The 3,516-nt window shown below is 54.0% G+C and overlaps 1 protein-coding gene across 1 annotated transcript in view; it reads right to left on the bottom strand.

The window, feature by feature from the left end:
• The window catches only part of CATSPERD (cation channel sperm associated auxiliary subunit delta), a 56,178-nt gene that overhangs the window by 9,317 nt on the left and 43,345 nt on the right, over positions 1 to 3,516 (bottom strand). Inside the window, exons 18-19 of the mRNA XM_015564301.1 lie at positions 1,320 to 1,394; positions 362 to 490 (exon numbers count right to left, since the gene is read on the bottom strand). Of these exons, the coding sequence (XP_015419787.1) occupies positions 362 to 490; positions 1,320 to 1,394 (204 nt within the window). The remainder of the gene's footprint in view (positions 1 to 361; positions 491 to 1,319; positions 1,395 to 3,516) is intronic.

The following is a 3,516-nucleotide window of genomic DNA, read 5'->3' on the forward strand; positions in this document are numbered from 1 at the left end:
GCCCCCCCGCTCCTTGCTGTTGGACTTGGGGCCCCAGGACTGAGAGACAGTCAATCTGACGTCTAAGGCCTCCCCCCACCCTCGCCCCGTCCCTGGAATGTTGTCATGGCCACGGGAGCTAAGATGGTGGGTGGGTGGGCACGTAGGGGCTATCTGAGCTGAGAGCTGGGGGGGCAAGAACAGGGTAGGGAGAGGGCACAGCTGGGCAGGGGGACAGTGGGGCTGGAGAGGCCGGGGGTGGAGGGGGCTGAGGGGAAGACTGAGCTTTATCCAAGAGCGACGGGGGCACTTGAAGGGCCAGGGGGAGCGGGGAGCAGGGAGCATGGCCGACCGCCCCCCGCCAGCCTCACAGGGAGCTTACAATTCCACCACGGGCTTCCAGGGGGTGTTATAGTGGACAAGGAGGGGGCAGCCCAGCTTCTCGTAAGGGTAGTGCACCACCAGGTCCTTGGCGGCCTTCTGGCCCTGGAAGTTGAGGTCGTAGGCTTCCCTGAGCAGAGAGGGGGCAGGGGTGAGGCCCGTCCAGGCTGCCCGGTGCCCACCCCACCCCCTCCTCCCAGGCTCAGCTGCTTCCAGGGGAGAGGAGTCTGAGGAGGGGGCAGCAGCCATCCCCCCTGTGATGGTTAACTTTTTGGGTCCACTTGGCTGTGCTCCAGAACCTGGATGTGTGGTCAGACATTATTCTGATGTTTCCATGAGCGTGTTTCTTGGGGATGAAATTAGCATTTAAATCAGTTGGACTCAGTAGAGTGCCCTCCCCAAGGCAGGTGCATTCAAAGGCCTTAATAGAAAAAACGTGTGCCTTCTCTCTACCTCCCTCCTTCCCTCGCCCCTCTCTGTCTTTCTGTCTCTCTCACTGTCTCTCTGTCCCTCTGTCTGTCTGTCTGTCTCACACACATCCTGTCACTTCTCTTTCCGTGAAGACCCCTGACGCACACATTCCTTTGTGCCTCATGAGGCCTGACTGCAGCCACACTGGTCAGTAAGCCCGACCGCGCCAGTTTGGGTCTTGGCTGTGGGCCTGGACAGCTGACTGCCTTTTGGTTTGTATCCAAGGCCATGTCTTCTCACAGCGGGGAGCGGGGGTGGGGGGGCTGCACCAGCAGGGAGGGGCTCCCCGAGCCCCTTCCATGCCCTCTTGGTGGCACGAGGGACCAGAGCACGGCTGAGAGGCGCACCTGGGCCCCCACCCCCTCCTGCTTTGGCCGCAGCGTCTGGCCAGCTCTCCTCGCTCAGAGGAGCCGGCGGCCCGGCTGGGAAGGGCCTGTAAGATGGGGGTGGTCACAGGAGGGAGGGGTGAAGGAAAAGCGCTGGCTCACTTCTCGATGACGTAGCTGTAATTGTCCTGAAGGGCCACGGGGTCGAGGATGCCTTTGTAACAGGCTGAGATTTCACTGAAAGCAACAAAAGGGGGTGAAACGCTGCGGACCCCACACAGAACTGAAGCAGCATGAATTCTTCCCTTTGACATACATGCCCCGTTGGTTTGATATTCGAGCCCTTTCTTACTTTCTGGTTCTCAGAGACGTTCCAGGCTTATCTCACCCAAGGATATTTTCCCACTGATTTTTTTTTAATATATTTTATTGAGTTTTTACAGAGAGGAAAGGAGAGAGATAGAGAGTTAGAAACATCGATGAGAGAGAAACATCAACCAGCTGCCTCCTGCACACTCCCCACTGGGGATGTGCCCGCAACCAAGGTACATGCCCTTGACCGGAATCGAACCTGGGACCCCTGAGTCTGCAAGCCGACGCTCTATCCACTGAGCCAAACCGGTTTCGGCCCCATTGATTTTTATAGAGTGGAACAGAGGGAGAGGGACAGGGGAGACGGGGAAAAAGCAGGGGGGCTGGGGGGGGCGTGAGAGAAACACTGATGTGAGAGAGACACATTTATTGGTTGCCTCCTGCATGGGCCTAGGATTGAACTTGCAGGCCTGGTATGTGCCCTTGACTGGGAATCAAACCGGAGACCCTTTGGTGTACAGGGCAACGCTCTAACCACGGATCCACACCGGCCAGGGCACTCCAGGCTTACCTTGCATCTTACCTGCCCAGCCTAGAATCAGCCCTTTCTCCAAGGAGCCCTAAGGCCAAAGTCATGGCACTGGGCGTTCTGACATTTGAAGCCATCGTTTCCTTGTTCCTCTATGTACTATGCCACCTGGGCATTCATCCTCAGTTGATTTTTGCCCAATTTTGTCTTCTTAAGACTGGACTCATGCTATGTGTGTTCTCTTACGTCTTTAGAACGATCCGTCCAGCTAATTCTGCCTCATTTGTTTTCATTGCCACATGAGTCCATTGTATCAAAACATCATACCTGACCTACCGGCTGCTAGTCCAAGCACATCAAACTCGCGGCCGGCATAATAGACGAGGCATGCGCCCACCAGCCGCGAGTTTGAGTTGGCATGCTTCCAGCGTGGTGCTATTAGGCCCTGGCCCGGTAGCGCAGGGGCTTAGAGACACCAAGGTTGGGGTTCAATCCCGTCAGGGCACGTACAAAAATCGACCCATGAATGCACAAGTGAGTAGAACAACAAATCAATCATCTCTCTCTCTGTAAAAAAAAATAGTTAAAAAAAAAAAAGAATGCTGCAGCCCTGGCTGGTGTGGCCCAGTTGTTTGGAGCATTGCCCCTTATACTGAAGGGCTGTGGGTTTGGTCCCCAATCCATGTAGCCCCTCCCATCCCCTTCCTGTCCCCCTCCCCTCCCCCTAAAAAAAAAATCAATAAGCATATCCTCGGGTGAGGATGGAGAAGAGTGCTGCAGGGAACATTCTGGAACCTACACCAGTGCAATGTGCATGAGTGGAAGGGCTGACTGATGGATGTGCTTTCCACAGGAGCGGGATGGGAGGTGTGCGCGCCCACCAGCAGTTCCTGTGAGTTCCGGAAGCTGCCCGAGGGGTCCCCAGCCGCCCCAGGACTCACCACTGGCTAGGCTCTGCCAGCCCCTCCTGTGGGGGATGAGGTCTCCAACACAGGTTTTCATTCTCATTTCCCTGTTAAGCGAGCTTGACCACCTTCTCAGCATCCTGTCACACGCTACCAGACTCCTTTTCTTTTCTTTTTTAGACGTGCCTTTGCCCATTTTTGGTCTGTTCATTTCTCTCTCTCTCTCTCCCTCTCTCTCTCTCTTTTAATTTATTGATTTTTAGGTAGAGGAAGGGAGCGAGAGAAAAAGAAACATGGATTTGCTGCCTACTTATTTATGCGTTCATTGGTTGTTTCTTGTATGTGTCCTGACCAGGATCGAACCCACAACCTAGGGGTATCGGGACAAGGCTCTAACCAGCTGAACTATCCTGCCAGGGCTTTCTCTCTCCTTTTTTAAATTGATTTGTAGGAATTCTTTATAAATTCTGGTTACCAGTCCTTTGTTGGTTACATATGTGGCAAATACCTTCCCACTCTCTAAGGCAAAAGTTTTTAGATATTGTGTTAAGAACCTTTCCTGCACACATGTTCTAAATAAGTAATTTATTGCTTCAGTGAAGTGTTTCCATGG

The sequence above is a fragment of the Myotis davidii genome, unplaced genomic scaffold (assembly GCF_000327345.1).
Source record: "Myotis davidii unplaced genomic scaffold, ASM32734v1 scaffold341, whole genome shotgun sequence".
Lineage (NCBI taxonomy): Eukaryota > Metazoa > Chordata > Mammalia > Chiroptera > Vespertilionidae > Myotis > Myotis davidii.